Genomic DNA, 21,313 nt, shown 5'->3' with positions numbered 1-21,313 from the left:
AAATATCATATCGCTCAAATGAGAGGTCAAAAAACTAAATCTGCATTCACAGCAAGCAATAAACAGGCAATGCGATTGTGGCGCTGACTGCTCGGAGCAAGTGTAAACAATAGGGCTCATCAAAAGCACTGTTAATTAAAAAAAAGTCTCAAAATCCTTAACTAAAAGTTAGTTCTGTGTATGGAGATTAGAAATTGGCCAGTGCTCCTGGTGAGGGCTCAACGCAGGAAGAGGCATGATGTATGCATGCCATAGACAAATGGAGATAAAGAATTGAAGAGTGGTGATGGGGCCAGCAAATGTTAAGCCTATGGGCAAGCTGAAGCCCACAATGTACATACAACAGGTCTTGAGCCGAGACCTAAATATCAGTATCCTCTGCAGGGCAATTTTCAAGTTCAACAATAGACCAATGTTACCAATTAGAGTAAGTTTCAGCAACAAAGACTGGTAGAGCTTGAATGTTCGCTTTAAAGACTTTTCTCACGGTGGGTGAGGCTGCTATATACCGATTTCATGGGGCAGGTTAGAGTAAACAACTATACGTCCCTGCCGTTTACCCTAAGGAGAGGTACCAGACAAGGGTTCCCTCTGTCGCCGTTGCTATTCTCCCTGATGCTGGAGCCCTTGGCAGCCTGGATTCGGCGTGATGTAATGGTGATGGGTATGCGATGGTCGCAAGAGTGCGAAGACAGAATATCTCTCAATACGGACGATATATTGTTATATGTCGCATATCCGTATCGGTCCATCCACATGGTCCTGAACGTTTTTACAAATTTTGGAAAGTATTCCGGATACGCAATTAATTGGGACAAGTCCGTGCTGTATGTGCTCCATGGACAGACTCCCCGCCTCATGCGCTAGTGGTTTCGGAGGACGGTTTTAAATACTTAGGAGTCTTCGTCATGCCAGCCCCAGCTCTTTTATAGTCGCAATTTGGCTCCCCCGCTGGCAAGGCTGCGGACTGATGCTAAGCACCGGAGGTCACTGCCTCTGTCGCTGGTGGGCCTTGCTGCCCTTTTTACGATGCTGGCCCTTCCACGTTTTTTGTACATTCTCCAGAACTGCCCGCATAGAATTCTGGATACCTATTTTGTTGCAATAGAAGGAGAAGTACGCATGCTACTATGGGATGGTAAGGCCCAGAGGATTGCGCTTCAGAAATGAATGAAAGGATGGTATGATGGGGGTATTGTGCTGCCTGATATACAGCTGTATTATTGGGACTCACAATTGGTGACGGTAAATAGGTGGCGATACGCCCCGCCAGATTATCCGGCATGTGCTTTGGACAGATATCAGATGGATCACTCCGGATATCTTGGGGCTCTCTATTCCAACAATAGGAAACATAGATATGTAGGACCCACTCAACATACGCTACAGATCTCAAAGGTAGCTAATTCCCGTATTGGCTGGGCAGGAGTGCTTACTAAAGCGACACCATTGTGTTTTTCGCAGAAACTCTGCATTTTTATTTATTTATTTTATTTTATTTAAAGAGTTTTATATAGCGCTAGCTAGACCTGAAGGTATCAGAGCGCTTTACAAGAGAATCAACAATGTGACAGAAACAGTTCAACAAATACATCAAAAAATAGGCAATACAATTAGGAGAGGAGAGAAAGGAGAGAGAAAAGTAGTGGAGGGGGCACGGGAGGAGAAAGAGAGGATAAGGGACGAGGAAACCGGAGAGACGGAAGGAAGTCTGTCTAAAGACCGACTGGGTAGGTGACGACCAAGGAGAGAATCCACGGCTCATCTCCCCTATAGCTAAAGCAGGTAGCTCCATCGGACATCAGACAGAATAGTTCAGTCTCAATACATTGAAAGAAGGGAGAAGGAGAGACCTAAATAGAGGGAGGATGCAGGAGGAGACGACAGGAGAGACGCAAGGAAGTGCAACAATGGGGTTCCACAATATAACAGAAAAAGATCAACAATTACACGTTACATCAAACAATCAGCAATACATTAGGAGAGGAGAGAAAGGAGAGAGAAAAGCATTGGGGGGGTAGGGGAGGTGAGAAAGTGAGGATAAGGGAAGAGGCAACAGTAGAGACGAGAGGAAGTCTGTCTAAAGACCGACTGGGTAAGTGACGACCAAGGAGGGAATCCACGGCCCATCTCCCCAATAGCTAAACCAGGTAGCTCCATTGGGCATCAGACAAAATAGTTTGGTCTCAATACATTGAAGAGGAGAGAAGGAGAGACATAAATAGAGGGAGGATGCGGGAGGAGACGATGGGAGAGACAAAAAGTGCAACAATGTGGTTCAACAATATCACGGAGAAAGATCAACAATTACACATTACATCAAACAATTTGAATTTGAATTTAAAATATTTGTATAGCGCTACATACACCATGCGGTTTCTTGGCGCTTATGAAAGCGAGTTTAACAGTAGGAGCAACAAGCCAGTGAAGTGGAATTTAAAATCAGATAACATTGAAAAAGGCCTGGGTAAACAAAAAAGTCTTAAGGTCTTTTCGAAAGAGGGAATAATGTCTAGCTAGACGTAGGTGGTCAGGAAGGGAGTTCCAAAAGGATGGTGCCAAAGTTGAGAAATTGGTTCCGCCCCATTTTTTACGTCGGTAGCGGGGTACATGGAGAAGAGATTGGGAGGATGATCTAAGCTCCCGAACAGGGGTATACTCCTTTAACAAAGAAGAAATGAAGGCAGGAGCCGTACCCTGGCGCGCCTGGAAGACCATGCAGCCAGTTTTAAAAAGGGATCGCTCCCTAACTGGAAGCCAATGTAGTGCCTTCAGTAAGGGGGTGGAGTGATGGGAACGAGGGAGACCATACACCAATCTGCCCGCCTGGTTTTGAACCAGCTGGAGCTTCCGCAAACTATACGCCGGTATACCGTTGTATAGCGCGTTAGCGTAGTCCAGCCGGGAGATCACCAGAGCGGACATGATTAGTTTAAGTGCAGGGGAGGAAAAGAAGCGAGAGACAGAGCGAATAGTTCGAAGAACAGGAAAGCAAGAAGAAACAACAGAGTTAATTTGTGAATGAAGATCAAGTTGATTATTGATCTTGACACCCAAAGTTTTGACTGAGGAAGAGGGAGTGGGAGGGGATCCTAAGGAAGAAGGCCAGAATAAGGAGTTCCAGGGACTGGAAGGACCACCCGTAAGGACCAATTCTGTTTTATCGGGGTTCAGCTTCAGATGGTTGTGGTCCATCCAGTCCCTGATGAAAATCATAATAGTCTGAAAATTGGAAATAGAATGGGGAGAAGAAGAGAGGGAAAAGATAAGCTGGAGGTCATCCGCATAATTGTAAACGGTGACCTCCAGTTGTTGAAGGGCAAAGATCAGAGGATAGATATAGAGATTGAACAAGAGAGGGGATAGAGAAGAACCCTGGGGAACACCACAAGTGACCTTGAGTTGTGTGGCTGAAAAGTCCCCTAACCGGACCGCCTGGGTGCGGTCCCTCAGGAAGGATGATAGCCAAACCAGGGCTGAGCCCCCGACCCCCGCCGCTCCGACACGGGAAAGTAAGATGGTATGATCAACCGTGTCGAAGGCGGCGGAGAGATCGAGGAGTACCAGGGCCTGGTGGTTGTTTTGGTCCATACCCTCCCTGAGGTTGTTCAGGACCGAAACCACGACGGACTCGGTGGAGTGCCTAGGTCGAAAGCCTGCCTGGCGAGATGCTAGGACTCCATTGGCTTCTACATGGGCACTAAGGACCGATGTTACATGCCGCTCCAGCACCATGCCCAAATAGGGCAAGAGGGAGATGGGGCGGTAATTAACTGGAGCGGAAGAATCTGCACCAGATTTCTTCAGGATGGGAACTATAGTGGCAGATTTAAGAGCTGGAATTACCACTCCCTGAGCCAACGAGCTATTGAGGAAAGAGATTGGCGGATTGGGACAGGTGGTGTAAATTTGTTGTAGAATGTGAGCTGGGCAGGTATCTGCCGGGGATCCAGACTTTACTTTTGGAAGTATTGCAAGGAACACTTCTTCGGTAAGCAGGGGAATAGAAGAAAGACAACCATGGACAACCGGGAGGTGAGGCTCAACAAAAGTAGGGGAGGGAGGGGAGATGTTGGCTTTAATGTTGCTAATTTTTTCCAGAAAATATAAATTTAAAGAATCAGAGGGACTGGGTGGGAGGGAGCTTAAGAGTGGCCCTATCAGAATAGGCCAAGTCGTGGACAATGGAGAAAATCTCCCTAGGTTGATTTTCTGCCACCAATATTTTGGCTGAAAAATAAGCAGTTTTGGCACCTAGTATGGCCCTTTTATAATCACTCAGTAGGGTCGTGTAGTGAGTTTCAACAATCAGCAATACATTGGGAGAGGAGAGAAAGGAGAGAGAAAAGCAGAGGGGGGTAGGGGAGGTGAGAAAGTGAGTATAAGGTAAGAGACAACTGTAGAGACGAAGGGAAGTCTGTCTAAAGACTGACTGGGTAGGTGACGACCAAGGAGGGAATCCACGGCCCATCTCCTCTATAGCTAAACCAGGTAGCTCCATCGGGCATCAGACCAAATAGTTCGGTCTCAGGAGGCGAGGGAAGAGGTTCACAGAGAAACAGGGTGGGAACAAAGGGCAGTGCAGGTGAGGGCAGAGGACAGAAGCTGGAAAGAGCAAGCAAGCAAGTAAGGAGAGTGCATTTTTTCTTTGGTTCACTGTCCTTCTGTACTCCGGTAAAATCTTATAAGGTGATTGGAAATTAGGGGTTGAGGTGGCCAGCGGGCGAGCGGAGAGGCAAACAGCAAATAACCCAGGTGGACATTTGTGGCCATTAGACGGTCAGGCAGGGCACATCATGAGTCAATTCTCCTTCTTGAGATCACTGTGGTGTTCCAGGTTGTTGGTCTCCTTTTAGCTCTCGCAGCTCTCGAGCGCCATTTGGGAGGCAGGGGATGGGATTCTCTGCCACCGATCCCAGAATGGGGGGGATGCAGACCTCTTATCTGCAGTGCGGGTGCCAAGTGAGAATAGATGCGGGTTTACATCGGGCCCTCTGCGAACGGGAGGAGTGGTCAGCTACCAGCACGATGTCGGGCGGCTTTTCTTTGGGCTCAAGATAGTTAATTGTAGGTCACTGGCTGCGCGTCAGCCATTTTGGAGTCAGGCATAGCTATTCCGCCATCCCCAATCTCTGTGACTGCCTGCCCAGGGTTCGACAGGTGGGATGTGATTAAAAAAGGGAAGATTCTCAGATTTGAGGAATTACAAAAGACCTACCAATTGGCTCCAGGTGAAGTCTTTCAATATCTACAAGTTCGACATGCTTTGCAGGCAACATTCCCCAACTGTGAGGATATACCTGAATCGTCCCCTCTTGAAGATCGCCTGCTGGACGGGCAGTTGCAATCCAAAGCGATCTCCCTGACCTATAGGAAGCTCAGTAATAACATGCCTGATTTCTTCGGGAAGCTTAAGGAGCGTTGGGAAGGGGACCTTGGGCCGATTGATGAGGAGGATTGGAGACAGACGCTAATGTCAACTAGAGAGGCTGCCATTACACTCCGATTTCGACTAATCCTGCTTCATAGCCTACATCGCTCGTATCTGACGGGGATAACGTTAGCAAAAATTGGGTCTCGATCAGATGACTTGTGTTTGAAGGGTTGCCGATGGCCGGCCACTTTTTATGATATGGTATGGGACTGCCCGCTGGTGAGGAGAATATTGGACAGAGCCACGGCTCGTATGCAAACTGCACTAGGGAAAACGCTTACCCTGACGCCACGCTTGGGCTTGCTTAATATATGGGAAGATGCAGACCTTACTGAGACGGAGAAGCAGTTTGCGACGCTGGGTTTCCGCGCTAATTAAGAGAGAAATAGCGAGGGGCTGGGGCAGAGTGGCATCGCCGGCAGTGGTGATTTGGCAGAAAGAGCCTGACAGATGTATGGTTGCTGAGAAAGAAGTGTTTATAGCTAGGGGGTGCCCGAAGAAGTAGGATAGGCAATGGTCCAGATGGAATTCATATAGGGAGCAGATATGTGTATCACCTGTGGTGGAATTGGAAATACGGAGTCGAAGGGACGAGGAGAACATTGATTAAGATATATGCTACTCCGGCCTTGATCCTAAGTACGGTGCTAAATGTAACTTGCAAATGTAATATCTGAGTATTGGATGTGTAGTCTGTCATGCAACTTCTCAATAAAAATATTTATAAAAATAAAAAAAGACTTTTCTGCCTTGGGCTGCGTTGTCACGGATTATATAACTGCTATAAAAGGGAAAAATTGCTAATCAACATGTTTCTAGTCATTTGGTCCATTCTCAGCAATTGGCAGTTTTGGGCAAATACACAAACTGTTCCTTCTGGATTCTTGTTCACTTAGTCCACTCCTCAGAGCTCTGCAGCAGTAAAGCAAAAGTGCAACATTATTGGACCTTTTCAAAGTAGGAGTGTTACCCTGTTGAAGAGAAATGGTTCTTGGGCCCTGTCAATTACATTGAGTCCGATTCAGAGTTGATTTTCTTTCAGAATGGGTTCACTATTAAAAGAAATTTAGCAAAACACGCTATGGTGTGTGTCGTGGATCGTTTCATACAAAAAAACTGCTTGTTGGCAGGTTCTGATAACATTCAAGTTAAAAAGGTTTTGAAGGAGCCATGGCAGCAGGACTGGACAGATACTTAATAAGTGCAATATATCTTCTCTTGGGTTGCCACATAACCTGCTGGCCTTGTTCTGTCTTGGTGGGTGCCATTTTGGTAGATTGTCAGTTGATGAGAGAATTCTAAATCTAGCTTGCAGGATCCTCAAGATGGTAATGCATGTAAAGTTGTGCAATTGGAGCCTTATAGGTATTATTGTTCATCCATGAGTGTTTCTGCTATCTAAATTTTGTTCTTTCTTCCCACCAGGAGATCAGTCTAAATTGTTTGTTCAGGACTTTATTAAACAGCTGTTGTGGCAGAATAGAGTTCCAGACCTGTTCACGTTCAGAAGTTTTATTGAGGCTGATATACTTGCTGACCAGCTGTTTGTATTCTGAGAAGGTGTTAAAATCAGTTTCTTGCCATAGTAGTCCTTTTAATGTTTTCACTTTTGCCTGCTTAAGTAGGGATGCATATTTGAGAAGATCTCCTGCTTGCGCAACTGCCTGTTCTTGGAGGCACAATTCCAGTTGAATCTGCCTGGAGAGGCACTTTGCAGCAAGTAAAAGATAAGACTTTGCTCTGGGCTTTGTTCAAGAAACATGAAAATGTCCCAGGGTGGATTTCCAAGCCATAGGTCAATGAAGGCAAGTTCTTTGCTTTTATTACTATTACCAGGGACTGCCATGAGGGGCTTTGAAATTTGGTAGCCAGAGTCAGTGAATGTATAAGGTTATTAAAATTATATTTCCTAACTATAATGTCCCTTTAACCTTTTTGTTATTTAAGTGAATTTTAACTAGTAGTCGAGTTTGCAGACCTCCGATCAACTCTGAGGAATCCCCCTGTAAGGGACTTACTGGAAGTAACAGGAGGGCTTCTTGGTTCCCAAGGTCCCTCCGCAGCCAAGGGGACTTCATCCCACAAGCAGTAGTGTGCCAGCAGGTGCGTTTCCAGAGTGGTGGTGAAAGGGGGTGTGGCCTTCAATAACCTCCCAGCTATCCTGCTGTGTGGGGCTTACTGGAGGCAACAGGAGGGGTTGTTGGCCCCCAAATACCCTGGAGGCAAGGGTACTCTTCATCCCTCAACCACCAGTGCACCAGGAGGTGCGTTTGCAGAGTAGTAGAGAAAGGGATTGTGGCCTTTAATTTTCTCACAGCAATCAGGCTGTGTGGTACTTACTGGAGGTAACAGGAGGGCTTGTTGCCCCCCAAGAACTCTCTAGAGCCAAGAGGACTTCACCACTAACCAGGAGTGCATCAGGAGGCGTATTAGTGGTGGGAAAGGGGGCATGGCCTCTGAAAACCTCTCAACAATTGCGCTGTGTTGGATTTACTGTAGGTAACAGGAGGGGTGGTTCTCCATGTGGCCCCCAACAACAGGGTGGTGGGTGCCCTGTGTGAGCACCAGGGCACCCACCCTTTGTTGACCGGGGTGGGGGGCTGCATGCCCCCCTACACCATGAATATGGTACCGGCCCTGGGAAATGGGGTCCCTGGGGCCAAACCTAGCCTGAGGAGGTGGCCATGTGCCTGTTCCACTCGAAAAATGTCCAGGAGTGGGGTCCCCTTGGCTAAAAGCAGCCTGGGGACGGGGGTCCACGAGCCTCCCAAAAAATACACCGGGCCCTGGGGTATGGGGTCTCTGGGGTCGAAATCAGCCCAGAACTTGCACCCTTGCCATGCATGCTACCCTTGCCTTAATTTAAACTTAGTGGCTCTGGGAAATGGGGTTCCCAAGGTCTATCATGGCTCAGGGAGGGGCCTGCATGGCTGCCTTTTCCTTTAATTTTAATAGTGGCCCTGGGGGAAGGGGTCACCAGGGTGCAAGGAGGCTAGGGAATGGGGGCCACTTGGCCACCTCCCTATTTAAAACATATAGGGTCCTGGGAGGAGGACACGCTCCCCCCCCTTATCCTCTTTTAATAAAAAAGAAACGACCCTGGCCTTCCTAGGGCCATACTCGTGGCTAACCTCCATCTGCGCACGGCCAAAGACTTGTGCCCTGTGTTTGTTTGGTTGCATGCAGGAGATTGCCCTGTGGCCAACCATTCACCATGCACGACCGAACAGCTTGAGGAGCATTGAGTTGGCTGCATACGAGACATGGGAGGTTGGTTTAACGTATGGTAATAAAATATGACTTTATATGTAGAAAAAAAATCTAGAAATTGAATGACAAAAACAACGTTTAAAGTAATGTTATAGTTAGGTGAAATGTTTGGTTTTAAACAAAAACAAAACACTGAAGTTCGCCAGTTATAATTAGACTTATCTCAAGTAATTATAACTCGTGCCCTAAGGTAACTATAACTTGCACCCTTGCCATGCACTCCCAATTACCCTACATATTACATCACTCATGACATATCACTATGTACGTTGGGTGCGCGGGTTATAGTTATCTCCAGTAACTATAACTCGTGCCCTAAGGTAACTATAACACGTGCAGACCATTTTCTCCAGCCGTTTGTCAAATCCCTACCTGCATTTACAAGAGACACTGGACATTTCCTATCGTTTAATTCTGAATGTATGTGGCAAGATGACTGTTTTTGTAACACTAGATGTGCTAAGCCTTTATACAAGCATAAGGCATAGGGATGGTCTAAAGGCACTGCAACACTTCTTAGGCACAAGACACATCAAACTCCATCAACACACTATGATGCTCATACACATGACAGAATGGTGTCTGGAAAATAACAGCTTCCTATTTGATAAACTCCTCTACAAACAGACACAGGGCACAGCCATTGGTACTTGCTTTGCCCCCAGCTATGCTAATTTGCATATGGGCTGGTGGGAGGAGCAAGTACTCATGACACAATACCAGCCGGAGATGTCTGACAATGTGGTGATCTACCGTCGCTACATAGATGACATCTTCATCCTGTGGCGCGGCTCGGAGCAGAATGCACTGGACTTCGCCAACAAGATCAGCAGCAACACATTGAACCTAAGATTTACATGTAATACCAGCAAGGAAAAAATTGTGTTTTTGGATCTTGAAGTATATCATGATGACACCAAAGTCCAGACACGGACGCATAGGAAAGAGATGGCAGGAAATGCCATCCTGCACACACAGAGCTCTCATCCGACAAGTCTGATAGAAAGCATCCCCTATGCTGAATGCCTAAGGATGAGGAGAAATTGCAGCAGTAGCAAAGACCTGAAAACTTGCACATCTAGCCTTTTCAATAGACTGAGTCGGAGAGGGTACAAAAACACAACACTAACAAGAGCCAAACAAAAAAGCGAACTACACACCAGAGAAGAATTACTGAGTAATAGCACATCCAGCAAAAAGACACTTAGTCAGGCAAACTCCAACACCCACAGACTTATCACGGGTTTCAACAAATACCACACCAACCTCCGCAAAATTCTATACCGGCACTGGCCAATCATCCGCAGCGAACCCAGCATAGGTGCCAATTGTGCCAAACTACCACAACTAACCTTCAGTCGGGCTAAATCAATGAGGGAGGAACTAGTCAACAATGCCCCAACACAGGACAGAGGGGGGATATGTCCTTAACTTATAACATCAGTCGTCACAAAATAGACTTTCTTGACATCTGTATATATATTGATCAAGGTCAAATCCAAACGTCACTATACAGAAAGAAAACATACACTAACAGTATCTTGCATGCTGAAAGTTTTCATCCACATTCACTAATCAGAAGCATCTCCTACGGGGAATTTATAATGATGAAATAGAATTGCTCGCAAGATGAGAATGCCAAAAGAGAAATTGAGAACAGTGCCAACAGATTGAGAAGAAGAGGATATTGAGAAAGAGAACTACAAACATGCATGAAGAAAATTGAAAATCGAACACGAACTGAAATCTTGATCAAAAAACCGAAAAAGTCAAATTGAACATGAACATGACCAACCTATCCCAAGATTGATTCTATCATACAGCAAAGAGTCCCACAAAATACGCCAAATTGTGCAAAAATACTGGCCCCTCTTAAAACAAGACCAAGATTTGACCAAAATCATCGGCACAGGTCCACAAATCACCTTCAGAAAAGTACCATCTATCAAGGACATATTACTCCATAGCCACTTCAGTCCAAAAAACAAAACACAAAGCTGGCTAGAACAACAACAGAATGGCTTTAAGAAGTGTAATGTCTGTAAAGCTTGCAAGATTGGTGTAAATAAAAGAAATATAATAGATCCAGAGAGAAGATTGATTCAAATCAATCAAAGAATTACATCCTCAACGAAGTTGGTGGTATATGCCATTCAATGTAACTGTGGAATGCTCTACATAGGCAGCACCATCTGTATGTTAAAAAAGCGAATCTTGGAGCACATTAGGGCAGTAAAGAACAAAGATCTAACGTATGCTACAGCTAAACACCTTTTAACATGCCAAGGTGGAGACTGGCGCAACATGAGCTACTTTGCAATAGACACTGTAGAACAATATGAAAGAATGGGCGATCGGAAAAATAAACTGCGTCAATTGAAATCAAAATACATAATACGATTACGGACCAAAAGCCAGAGAGGCATAAACTTTGATGAGGAACTTTATGTCCATCTAGAATAGGAAGAATAAACAGCCACTGCCTTTATGAAATATTAAATAACATCGTTCAAAGAGAACTTATGTCAAAAATTCAAATGGAAAATAGGTTGCAGGGTAGGGTACTATACCCAGACTGCCCTAATATCAACTACTCTCATGTGATTTAATTAATGATGCGATGTACTATACAATGAGTCTTTGAATATATTGACATAACTCAGAAACATACTATGCCCCCTTTTCCTGCCGTCACAAATATGAAGGAAAAGTGAAAAAAGATTGAATTCCCCCTTTTCCATTTTATTGACATCAATGTCTGTTTTCAACGACTGTGAAATGCTAAGTACAATGGCGTTATTTCATTCAACAACAGGACAATGTCTGTCATAAAGTGATCTGTGTGTAAACAATTTGAAACTACATGTCCCAAAATTCATGGGAGTGATTCAAACAGGAAATAGCATAAACAGTTGTAAAAAAGTAGTGCCACCTACCGTGAGCAAGGCCGTAAGGCTGAAATGCGTTGGTGTGTCAGACTGGGCACTGAATAAATTCTAAAAATCGAAGTTGCAGTGTATGCACGTATGTTCTCTTTCTTTTGCTATATTTAGGTCTCACATACAGTTGATAGAGCCTTAAGATTGAATACCTTACTATACAGTAAGAGTGGTTTTTATTTTTTGATTTAAACAATTCTTTATTGATTTTTAATATACAAAAGTATACAGCATATATAACGACATATAAGTATATCCACTATTCCCACCCACTCCCACCCCAGGGATCATCCCACCCACCCCACCCTGGCTGGTCCATATGAAAGAAAGAAACACTAAAACAATACAACAAAAGGAGAGGAGAAACAATACTAAAGAGACATATTCAGCCTTTACCATGAAAAATGGAAAAAAGAAAAAAGGGCAAAAAAAAAAATAATTATTATTGACAGCACCAGATTTGTACACAAAACAACCAGACTTATAAGCCTAAATTTCTCCGACCAGTCGCTAAGCCATTTTCCAATTATCTTGTCAGAGGAGTCAATATACCCATCCCCGTGATCTTTGACCCGTTCTGGCATATTCTGCTGTTTCTAGCCTATACATGGCTAAGAATCTCCCCAGCCATTGTTGCCCCGTAGGGGGTACAGGATAAAGCCAATGGGTGGCCAAACAAAGTTGAAACACTATCATAGCAACGTACACATTGTTTTTATCCTGGGCAGGTAGCTGAGAGCTGCTCACCTCCAATACTATTAGCTGGGAAGTCATCTCTACTTGCTGTCCCAAATGGGATTCAAGGATGGAACTGACTTCCCTTTTGATCAGGCCCAGCTCAAGTGCAAGATGTCTGCCACAGGATGGCTGCCACGTGGACATGTTGTTCCCGCCCTTCCTCCCCATTTAGAGATCTTCTCAGGTGTTATATAGAGATTAAACCACGTCTTGAGGCATTGTAATTGGAGATTTGTAGCAATACAAGAGATTTGGGTCAAATTTAGGGAGTCTTTTACTTTCCCCGCTTCAACCTGTAACCGCTCTTGCCACTGTTCCAAATGTTTGCGATGGTCATCGGACATTGTTTCCATTCACTTTTTATAAATCCCACCTAGAGTACCAGCATCCTTGAGAAGCTCCTTAACCAACGTCACTCGATCAAAACCACTCCTACCTCCGGCTTTCCTCCCTAAAAAATCCCTAGTCTGAAGGTACTTAAAAAGGTGCCTATTATCTAACCCAAACGTTTCTTTAATTACATCAAATTACCTCCTCCCAGTTCCATTGATAATATCCCCAACCATCCTCACTCTTTTATCATTCCATATCTTCATAAATCCATCATTAAAGATGCTGGGGAATGGTTTATTGCCATACAGTGGGGTGTAAGCATGAATTAGGGCCATACCTAACCTTTTACAAACGGCAGGTTTTAATAGCACACATTAGTGCCTTAAATTTCACTCTTTTGTAGTACTTAAAATCGGTATAATATAAGAGACAGCCCCTGGCCTTTGATCCTAACAATAAATCGTATATGGATACAGGGCCCACCCCCTGAACTTGCTCAGGCTCAACCCCAATCAAGCTTCCTATTTTGGATAGTATAGCAGCCCAGTCGTATAATAATAATAATAATAATACACATTTGTAAAGTGCACAATCACCCGTAAGGGTCTCTAGGCGCTGGGGGCGTCTGGAAGATTAAGTAAGCAATTGCCCAGAGTCACATGGTGCTGGTCTAATCTGCCGCCGGTGCCGGGGATCGAACCGTGATCCCCAGATTTGCGAGTAAGTCGCGCTAGCCGCGGCGCCACACCTCTCCCTTCCGTAGCCGCGGCGTCACACCTCTCCCTTAGCTGAAGGTTCAGAACCGCCCATCCACCTCTCTCCCTGGGTAGCATCAAGAATTTGAGGGCCCTCCGCGGGCTGCTGTTAGCCCAGAGAAATTTGAAAAATAGCGGGTTCATCATTTTGTACCACTTATTATTGATAGCCAACAGAATTGCCCTAACAAAGTGTAAGATTTTCGGTAAGAACAACATTTTAATGATATTGCACCTCCCACAAGGCTCAATTTAAGATTATCTATACGCTAAAAGTCTGCTTTAAATTTTGGAAGCAGTGGGTCTAGGTTGATTTTCACAATCTTAGACACTTCTGTAATTATCTCGACCCCCAAATAGGTTGCCTTCTGAACTACCCAAGGGATGCTAGCATGGAGTCCTTTTCCTAATACAATAAGAGTTTTGTTGGAGTTAAGGCTATACCCCAAGATATGCTCAATGATCTCTGCTTCTCTTTCAATTTCAGCTAGTTCTCCAAGTGGGTTAGGGGTCATGATGGCTAGATCGTCAGTATACGCCAAGATCTTAGTGCTCCCCCCATCGCTATATACAGCTGAGATCTGATTATTGTCCATAATCCTACTGACCAGGGGGTCGATGTATAGAGCGAATAGCAGGGGGAGCAGGGGCACCCCTGACGTGACCCCCTTCTTATTAACACTGAACCTGACAGTTCCCCCATGATGGCGATTCTGGCCACCGGATTGTTGTACATTACTGAAATAGCTTTGATGAAGCCAATGCCAAACCCTCTTCTCTCAAGAGTTGCCCATAGAAACGGCCAGGGGACCCTATCGAAGACTTTTTATGGATCTAGCAGGATCAGCCCAATAGGGTCTCCTGTAATCTCGGCTGCATCAATGAGAGCGATCACCCTCTGAATATGGTCGATAATATTCCTGCCCGTAACAAACCCTTGCTGGACAGGAGTAATTCGTTTTTTAACCGCTCCAGCTAACCGGTTTACCAAGATCTTGGCATAGATCTTGACATCGCTATTAATTAGCAATATAGGCCTATAGGAGCCCAGCTCTTTAACCGGTTTCCCTTTCTTGGGGAAGACCACTATATTAGCCAACCCCCAAGAGGCAGGCGCTCTCTCACCTGACTGGGCTTTGAAGAAAAACTTCAACCACTAAATCTAATAAACAGGGTGCCGGTTTCTTGTACAATTCCCCTGGAATGAGATCGGAGCCCGCCGCCTTACCATTAGCCAAAGAGCTAATAACACCTGCAACCTCGTCCTCTGTAATAGGGACCTCTAGTGCTTCTCTCTCCTCCCCAGTTAGCCCTTCCCCAGGCATCTCTGCTAGATAATCCCATATCTCTTCTTCTTTTCCCTTTGTATCTTCGGAATATAGAAGTTAATAAATGCGTTGGAAAGCAGCCCGAATTTCTGGGGCCTCTGTGACTTCCCCCATTTGAGGATCATTAGTTGCTAGAATAGCTCCCTGAGTCACTCTCTGTCTAGTACGTACTGCAAGCAAATGTCCCACTCTCTCACTACATTTGTACATTTTGGATCTCCATGCTGTATATTTCACTGCTGCTTTCTTTGTTGAGATTTCCAATAATTTAGATTTGGCTAAAGTTACCCTAGGCTGTGCCCGGCCAGCCTCTCCCCCATTAACAATAGTTGCGACTAGTTGTATTTCTGTGTCCGCTAGTTTAGCATAGAGTTCCTGTAAATAGAGTTTAGCCGCTTTCTGTGTCCTCCAGCCATACCTTGACATTTTCCCCCTTATCCCTGCTTTCAGGGTATCCCATACGATATCCACCGGAGTGCTACCTTTGTTCTCAGATATAAATCTCGGAACCCATGTTTTCATGTGTGCAATGTAGTCTTGATCAGATAAGAGTGCTCTATCAAAGGTCCACCTTGGTGTTTCCCTTTTTACCGCCTGGAATGGGATCTCGAGAACAAGCACATTGTGGTCAGACATGACCATAGGGTATTTAAAAATCTGGCAGTTAATCGACAAGTTCTGAGACGCAAAGATATAATCAAGACTAGCATGTGACTGATGTGGGGCTGAAAAAAGTTGAAGCCATCATCTTGAGGTTCCTGCAAGGTCCAAGCATCTATAAGCCCATGAGTCTGACAAAGATCCAACAATGATTTAAAAACCTTCGGTTTACATCCTTTGTATAAGCTCAACCCTATCTTCATTGTATTAACTCTCAGATTTCTGTTGAAATCCCCACAGATAATCATTGATAATGGCCACCCAACTAAATCCATATTTAACCAATTAAACAAAGCCGGATCATCAAGAACGAGCCATAAACCGAACAGAGCGTGAAAAAAAAAATCCATATTACATAAAGTGAGGGCCCAAGTGATCCTCCTTAGAGCGTGAGAAGCTAATACTCTTCCCACGAGCCATAATAGCTACCCCCTTGGTCCGTGAACCCTGAGTTGTGGAGGAAATTAACTGGTAACCCGCTAGTTCTGCCACTTTCTGCCTTCCCACAGACGGGCAGGGCTCAATAAATACACTTCACAGCCAGCCTTTTGAAAAGGAGATATAAGCTGGCGAAGCCTCCACCTCCTTTCGACCGTTGCATGGCAAAAGTCCGGCCGGACAAAAAAGGAGCGGCCCTCCGCTGAGCGCCTTGCTTCCCGGCATGCTTTGTCAAAAACTGCTTGTCGTAGCAGAAAATTGACATCCGTCATCCTAGTTTCATTAGATGTTGCTTGTTGGGTAATGTTCTCTGCTCCTGTTTCTAGTGCCAACACTCGTTCTTCCAGCACTGTTGTTCTTTCTGCTATTTCTGTACCAGTGTTATTAATTTTTCTGATGGCCCCTTGTATCAGCTTGGTTGTATGGTGATCCCTCTTATGCTCCTGCTGAGCCTCAGTTTGAATCTGCTTGAGAGTTTAATAAATGAGATCCATTGAGGGGGAGGCCGCAGAGGTAGATGACAGGGTAGAAAAATTACTCTCTCCACGAGTAGTAACATCAGGAATAGGTCTGTCGTCGATATCAAAGTGCGTAGTGGAATAGTCACATTTTAATTGCCCTGAGTGGCTTTGATCAGAATCAGATTGTATTGCATCCCGGTTTTTCTTTTCCCCCTTTAATCTTGCTCCGTCACTGCTTTTGAGTGCTAGGGTTAGAGAAGGAGCTGTCTGGGCCTGACTCCTCAACCAAAGAGACCTCCTCGCCGCTGGTGCAAACACTAACATTAGAGGTCTCAGAGTCCTCATTAAGGGAAAAAAAATATCGCCACCTTCGGGGGTTCCTGCTGGTGGATGCAGTGTCACAGACTGTCTAAGGTTAGTGAATACTCCATCTTTAGAAACCTGCTTCAGTTCCTCCCCTCCCTTGTCCTCCCATTAAGCCATTTGCCCACGCATGCTGGGCTCCCCCCTGTGTAACTGCCTTTGTAATAGCCCCATGGTCTAAGTTTAGGAGCAGAGAGGGCATCAGTCCCGTACTTAGTTACCTAGGTTGTAAGGCCCTCATCGATTACAACCAAAGTTTGTTGAGTCTCTGTGATATTGTTGGCGGTACCATCAGTGATATTATCTACAGCACTTCCACCAGCTCCCGCGTGCTGTTCGCCTCTCTCTTGAGCCTTTCCTCGGCCCCAAAACATTCCTGGGATCACCCTTGGTTTGATTATTCCAGCGCGTTCCTCCACACTTGGACGCTGATCTCGAGCTTTTACTTTTGGAAGATCTGTTTCCGCACATCCTGTTGCTACGGGAGTAGCGTCTCCCGTCTTCCTTCCTCCAGGTGCCCCTCGAGTCGCTGGGAGGCCGCGCTGACCTGTGGACGCTCCCGCTCCGTCACCTCTGACCCCGGTGCTCCACAGACATGTTGGGAATTGGGAGCACTTGGCGACATGATGCCTCGTCACGGATGGCGGACCTGTAAGCCCGCAGCCATAAGTGCCCTTGCTGTCGTCCGGATTAGAAAGAAGGCAAAAATGCTCCCTTTGTCACGCAGTCACCATCTTGCCCAAAATCTTAAGAAGTCCACCCACAGAGTGGGTTTTGATTCAAAATGCTTAAAACCATTGGCTGTTTATCCTTTTACTCTTATAGTAATTGCCTTAGAACATTGTCCATCACTTCTTAGATCATCCCTCAGGCAATTGGCTCTCTTACCTCATTCTCTTTGAGGTTTCTGTGCCCTTGCATTGTATTGCATGAGAGACTATTTTCTATCCTCAATGCTGGTCTTTCTGCCTCCCTTGCACTCTTGCTCGCTGGTTCACATGCTCTTCCCTCTCACTGCTGCCCTGTGCTCTCTATCTCCTCACTTCTCTCCCACACACTCTCCCGGTGCTTTCCCAACCCTCCCCTTTCATGCCCCCCTGCTTTCTCCTCACTTCCTGTGAATCCCTCTCTACCCACCATTCAACTCCTCCTTTTAAAAGCAACTCAAATGTATTTGCTGGTGTGATGGAAAACCCAGGCAGCCGTTTTTGACTGACAAAAATTATGTTTTCTATAGAATGCATAGTGTTTTATTCATATTGCTTTTATTTAAACTCCAGTCGGCCATCTTCTCAGCAGTTTTGTCTTAGTTACTATTGTTCATAATTTATAGAAAACTAGCTGTACACGGCCATGCGTTTCTGTGGCTCAGTCTGTTAAATGGAAGAGAAAGAAAACAGTAAGCTCACGTTTCTAATATGTTTAATTTGTCAATGCTTGTGGGTATACCATATGTTTTTGTGACTATTGTCTCTATGCATCCACTGTAGTTATTGCGGGGCATCTCTATGCCTCCTTTCTTAATGTTGCAAAGTGAACTGTCCATCCTAATATATGTAGACTATTGTCTCTATGCGTCCCTTGTAAGTTTTTCTTAATGTTGCAAGGGAACCAACTCCTCCCCCCTCCCTCCACCCACTTCCCGGTCTGCCATCCTGACACCAACTGTCCATCCTAATATATGTAGACCATTGTCTCTATGCGTCCCTTGTAGTTGTTGCGCAGCATCTCTATGTGTCCTTTCTTAATGTTGCAAAGTGAACCAACTCCTCCCACCTCCCTCCACCCACTTTCCGGTCTGCCATCCTGATAACTGTACCCGGCCACGCGTTGCTGTGGCTCATTTGGTTAAATGGAAAAGAAATAAATCGCTGTGCTCGCAGCCGTTCATCCTCAAGTCTGGCTGCACATTGCTCTGCTGCTTCCTCAGCACGTATTTTAGCCATTCTTTGTCTGTTTCGCTCGTTAGTTGATGACCGTTCTTCCTTAGTTTGATTTGCAATTAGTGGTCGCACTGCTTCCGCTCCATGAGTTCGACGACCTAAGTTTGATCTTCTGCGAGGCATTTCGTATCCAACGTTGTGTATTTAAAAACACGCGCGTATTTGAATTCTACGTAACTTTCAGAGATTGAAGATTTTGAACGAACGAACATTTACATTTTTATTTGTCTGTTCTGGCTTTCGATTAAAAACACACGCGTATTCGACACGCGCATATTCGAATCGAACGTTGTGTAGATAAAACACGCGCTTATTCGAATCTAACGTTGTGTGAAAATTTCAAAGCAATCGGTGAAGAACTTTCGGAGATTTGCGATTTTGAACAAACAAACATTTACATTTTTGTTTATATATAGATTGTGGTGCCTGACATTCAGCATGGTTTAAGTCACCATAAAGGTGCTGAACAATTCAATGCTTGTGCACTTTATACAAAAGAGTAACTCATCTGAGATTGTAAGGTTGTAGTGCATCTGAACGCGCATATTGCTTTAATATAATTTTTCATGTGATTTGATGATAGCTGTTAGTGAACGGACCTCACATTTCAGATAACGAATTTGTGAATATTTTATTTTGGTGTTTATCTTAACTTAAACCTAATTCTTAAGTGGCACTAAATATGTTCCAAAAACATATTTTATACATGTTTATGCCTGTTGTACAAATGAGTTATTAATTCATATTTTTGTATTCAAAGTTCGAACAAGGTTTTGACAACTGAATCACCTCTGACAGCTGCTGATTTTATGCCTGATGGACACACATTGTTGGTTGGATCATCATGTGGAAGTATTTACCAGTATGATTTGAGAATGCTTCCATCCACAGCTCCAATAAAAACAGTCCAAGCTCACAAATCCTCAATACACAGCATTCAGTTCCAGAGCCGCAGCTTCTTTGCACAGGTGGGCATCTGATCTCTGTTTTGATGAGACATTTGTGAAATGCTATACACAACTGAAGCCATTAGTAGAATGTGAATAGATAAAATGTAAAAGTATTTTACGCAAAAATATAAACACCAAAAAATCATTACATTACTTTCTCAGTACAAAGATTTAGACCAGCATGTCCCCTATAGAGCATCATCTTGCATATCAGCCAGGACTTTTGTAAGAATAGTAAGTTAACTTAGTGTTAAACTAAGTGGGAATTTAGTATGGCTGGAATTAGGAATTATATGTAGATCACAATTCATGATGGGGCATAATTATCCACGATAGAGATTTTAGCACACTTTTTGGCTTCTTGTATGTTGTAAAAAAAAAAACTGCAGTTGGTTTCCGGTTGTAATCCTGGTTTCTGCTTGTTTGTATCTGTTTATCGCTTTTTCAATTGTTTCTGATTTTTTAAAGCTTGAATGCATTTGTTTTTCCCTTTAAATTAATTGCTTAGTTTGTATGTTTTTATTTCATAATTAATTCATTAATTTTCCAGTAGGCCCTTTGGTCTCCTTTCTCTCAATCCTTGGGTTACTCTACAAAAGCAGGCTTGCCCTAGGTGTAGAAAATGGGAGGTGTATCTTAGTTTCAAATGTACAATATTTGGGGTTTTCTCTCCATTATATTACTATTCATTTTGGAACTGGTTTGCCTCTCTGCCCTTCTCCAGAGGCCCAGTGCATTCCTTGACTGACCTACTAGTGCCCCTACTCCTGGAGTATAATGGATTGGTATGTGAGCAAGGGAAAGCAGAGGCCTTGTCAGCAAGTGGTCTCAGGAATTTGCCATCAGTGTGAGGTAAAGGACCAACTCAGCCAGAGAGAAACCCGGTTTTGACCCTGACAGAGGGAATGATGCCTCATCTCCGTATGGAAATGCTGAAGGAAGATCTAGAGCTCTTCCATGTAAAAGAAGGCCAGGGCCACCTTTATTCAGGGATTCTGAGACGGTTTGTAGTAAACCAAGAGAGTAATGGAACAATGATGCCTCAGAAGGTGGGGATATTATAATAAAACATTCACAATTGGATATAGGTAATTTGCCAATCAATAGATTATGCGCAGGATAAGACAAGAACCAAAAAACCATCCCTTCAGGCCATCCCTGGATGTTGGAAGGTACAATCTTGCAAGAAGAAGACTGTGCCTGAAAACTGGAACCAAGGGCTCTTGACATCGGCTGGCACCTAAGGACTGGAGCTGCTCTCCAAGTGTCAACTGGCCGGCCTTCTCTTACCTGCTTCAGAGACACAAAAACTGAAGGACTCCTGATTTCCAGAAGGCCCAGATGAGGACTGGACCCTGTAAGTGCTCTGGCTGAAGAGAGAGAGATATCTGGAGCATATAAGTCTGCAGTAAGGACTTGAGTGTTGATGAAGAGACACAGAGGAACTTAACTAGCAGTTGCAGAAACATGGGACTTAGTATTTTCTTTTCTCCTCCAGAGTACCAAGACATGGTGCTGAGGCTACCAAAGGGAGGCCACAAGGAAACCAGGTTTGTACCATGCAGATATTTTTGCTACTTTCAAAACGGTCCTTCTGGGTTGAATTGGAACCTCAGAGAGTGTTTACCACGGACAGCGCACACGCTGAGAAGCACTCGTAATCGGGGTGCTGATGAATACGGAATACTATCCTTAATTTTG

At 44.6% G+C, this 21,313-nt stretch overlaps 1 protein-coding gene across 1 annotated transcript in view; it reads left to right on the top strand.

Annotated features, from left to right (window-relative positions):
* The window catches only part of LOC144821209 (protein NEDD1-like), a 752,172-nt gene that overhangs the window by 353,197 nt on the left and 377,662 nt on the right, over positions 1-21,313 (top strand). The window contains exon 7 of the mRNA XM_078677987.1: positions 19,423-19,630. Within this exon, the coding sequence (XP_078534113.1) occupies positions 19,423-19,630 (208 nt within the window). The remainder of the gene's footprint in view (positions 1-19,422; positions 19,631-21,313) is intronic.

This window comes from Lissotriton helveticus, chromosome 1_1 (assembly GCF_964261635.1).
Source record: "Lissotriton helveticus chromosome 1_1, aLisHel1.1, whole genome shotgun sequence".
NCBI classification, from domain to species: domain Eukaryota; kingdom Metazoa; phylum Chordata; class Amphibia; order Caudata; family Salamandridae; genus Lissotriton; species Lissotriton helveticus.
The sequence above is the reverse complement of the archived record's forward strand: the minus strand, read 5'-3'. Positions and strand labels throughout refer to the sequence as shown.